Raw genomic sequence first — 2,385 nt, forward strand, 5'->3', positions numbered from 1 at the left:
TTCAATTGAAACTACGTTTTTCCACAAACACAACTGTATTGAACTGAAAAGGTAATAGGGACATGTCCAGTGAAATAGGCGCGCCTGAGGCCAGATATTCAGGTGTGCGCGCTGTTTACATGGTATTTTGACTATACTACATTACACACAGGATTTTTTTTTCTTATTTATTAATATTAACAAATTGATTGATAAATTAATCAATTTTATAATGGTGGTGGAATTTATATGGAAACATTTAATATCGATATTTATAATTCAGGATTTTCAGTAGCTAAGATTCCTACCTACCTAAGATTCTTGAGTTTACTAGTATATCAAAGTCACAATAAAATATATTCATGTATATTTTAATTACATAGCTTTCATTAATATTGTTGGAAATCTCGCCCTAAAGAAAATAACGCCGGCCGCAACTCGTAACCATGAACCAATTGTTAAAAGGGTCACAAAATATTACTACTGAAAAGTCATCTAATAGTCGAATATACTTCTTGAACCTATCATATTAAAATCAATCAACCTATCATAAATATATTTTTCAAACAAAGTGAAGCAAAACAATTGGTATATGAATATTACATTATAATGTTATATTATAACAATAGTCATAATCAACAACATAAATCATATTGGGCGTTATTCAGATCACATCATATCGCTACGCCTGTAGAACAGTAGATAAGGAACCCGAGTGCCCTGGGGCTTCAACACGTACTCATCCTGCACGGTCTTGACCGAGGAATCGTTGTACCGCAACCAACAGTTGTAGCCGACATGGAAGGCATCGGTTACGTAATGTCCCATGTCAGCCTCATCGCCGTCGTGGTACACGACGGCGAATAGCTTGTACTGCTTCTCTTCTGGAGAGTGTGATTTCGACGAATCCAGTATCGAATCAATATTCAAATCGAATTCATAGTCCAAATCTTTGACGATCTTAGTGCAACCGCCGTGGCTGAAATCGAAAAACTGCAAATGCAAGATAAGGACAACAGGAGGTTCGTGGAGTGCCACTTGCTCCCAAGCTTCGACCTGGCCATTACATTCCAATCTGTTTTTGGAGATGAATAGGTCGAGCGCTCCCCTGACACTCTGAACTGTTCCAACGTTGAGAGGCAGCGTGAGGAAAGGCTGGATATTTTCTGTGATGTGACCTCCGGCACGATGTATGCTCGACTTCAGTTTTCCCTCAAAGATGTCGCTTACCGGTGTACTGGCAAAATTGGTCCTTCTGTATACATATCCACTATTTTTTGATCCTTGAAGCTTCCACTCATCACTTGAATTATCGCCGGTAGCAGAGTCAACAGGAGGATTTCCCTCTTCAGAGCAACATTTAAACAACTCCATCATTTCGTCTTTTAGACCGTTCAAAAGAAAACTTAGAAACTCTTCCGCATCTTGCTGTCTACCTTCTATCCAGTCTGTCCGCATGCTATGCAACAATTTATGAATACACCTCGGGCTGAATGGGGTGCACGTTTTGATGATCACGGAAAGTTTACCCACTCCCCTATCTTGCCTCCTTATTTTGGAAGGCGAGCAGTCAAACTGCCTCACAAAACGACACATTCCGACTATAAATGGGATGGACTTTCTTCTTACGTTCGAAGGGATGTTTTCGCTCAGACAGTTTAGCATGTTGTAAAATGGTGGGCATGCGATCAGGGCTTGCAAAATCGCGTTCAAGTAACAATAATTGTTTCGATTAACCAGACCCCTTGGCTGAAAACTCACTGGCCTACTGTCGATCGTGTAAGTAGACAGAAACTCGTCCATCCTGTAATATTCAGAATCCACAACCTGGTCGAACGTTCTGGAGGAGTAAATGCGTTGTACTACTAGATTTTGCGACGGTTAGACTTCACTTCCACTATAACACTAATTCTTGTTCAAATTCCTATCCGTATTAAATAAATATATATCAATGTTATCTCCAGGACTAAGAGATGCAAACTAATATATGACATAGATGGTTGGTCACTTTATAGGCGAAACAGGTATATTCAGGTAATTATCGAGGTAACAAAATGAATTTTGACTATAGGTAGATTCAATACATTTAGTGGATTTATTGGTTATAATGCCAGAGGTAGGAATTCTACCTATCATCAAATTCATATTTACCTGTAACAATTAGTTTGATTACTATCTGCATGTAGAACGTTCATCAGTAGAACTTTGTACTGGAAATTCCGTCACAGGATACGATGAAAAGGAAGAAGATAAGGAAAACGATTTGAAGTTTCAAGAAAGTAATGGAGGCAATAGGAAGAATAGAGAAAGCCCAGAGAGAACTGGAGTATTGTGAAAAGCAAGGATAAGAAAAGTATGATAGAAAGAAAAGGATAAATAATAAAAGAGAAAGTAGTGGAAAAACAG

General features: G+C 38.5%; 1 protein-coding gene across 1 annotated transcript; it reads right to left on the reverse strand.

The window, feature by feature from the left end:
- Positions 1–223: 223 nt before the first annotated feature.
- LOC111506458 (ubiquitin carboxyl-terminal hydrolase 10-like) lies at positions 224–2,153 on the reverse strand. The gene has a single exon (XM_023161525.2). The coding sequence runs from the start codon at positions 1,780–1,782 to the stop codon at positions 649–651; it is 1,134 nt and encodes a 377-aa protein (XP_023017293.2). The 5' UTR covers positions 1,783–2,153; the 3' UTR covers positions 224–648.
- Positions 2,154–2,385: the final 232 nt, after the last annotated feature.

Source organism: Leptinotarsa decemlineata, unplaced genomic scaffold, assembly GCF_025532065.1.
Source record: "Leptinotarsa decemlineata unplaced genomic scaffold, Ldec_3_MD MMD2_tig00026374_RagTag_RagTag, whole genome shotgun sequence".
In the NCBI taxonomy this organism is placed as follows: Eukaryota; Metazoa; Arthropoda; class Insecta; order Coleoptera; family Chrysomelidae; genus Leptinotarsa; species Leptinotarsa decemlineata.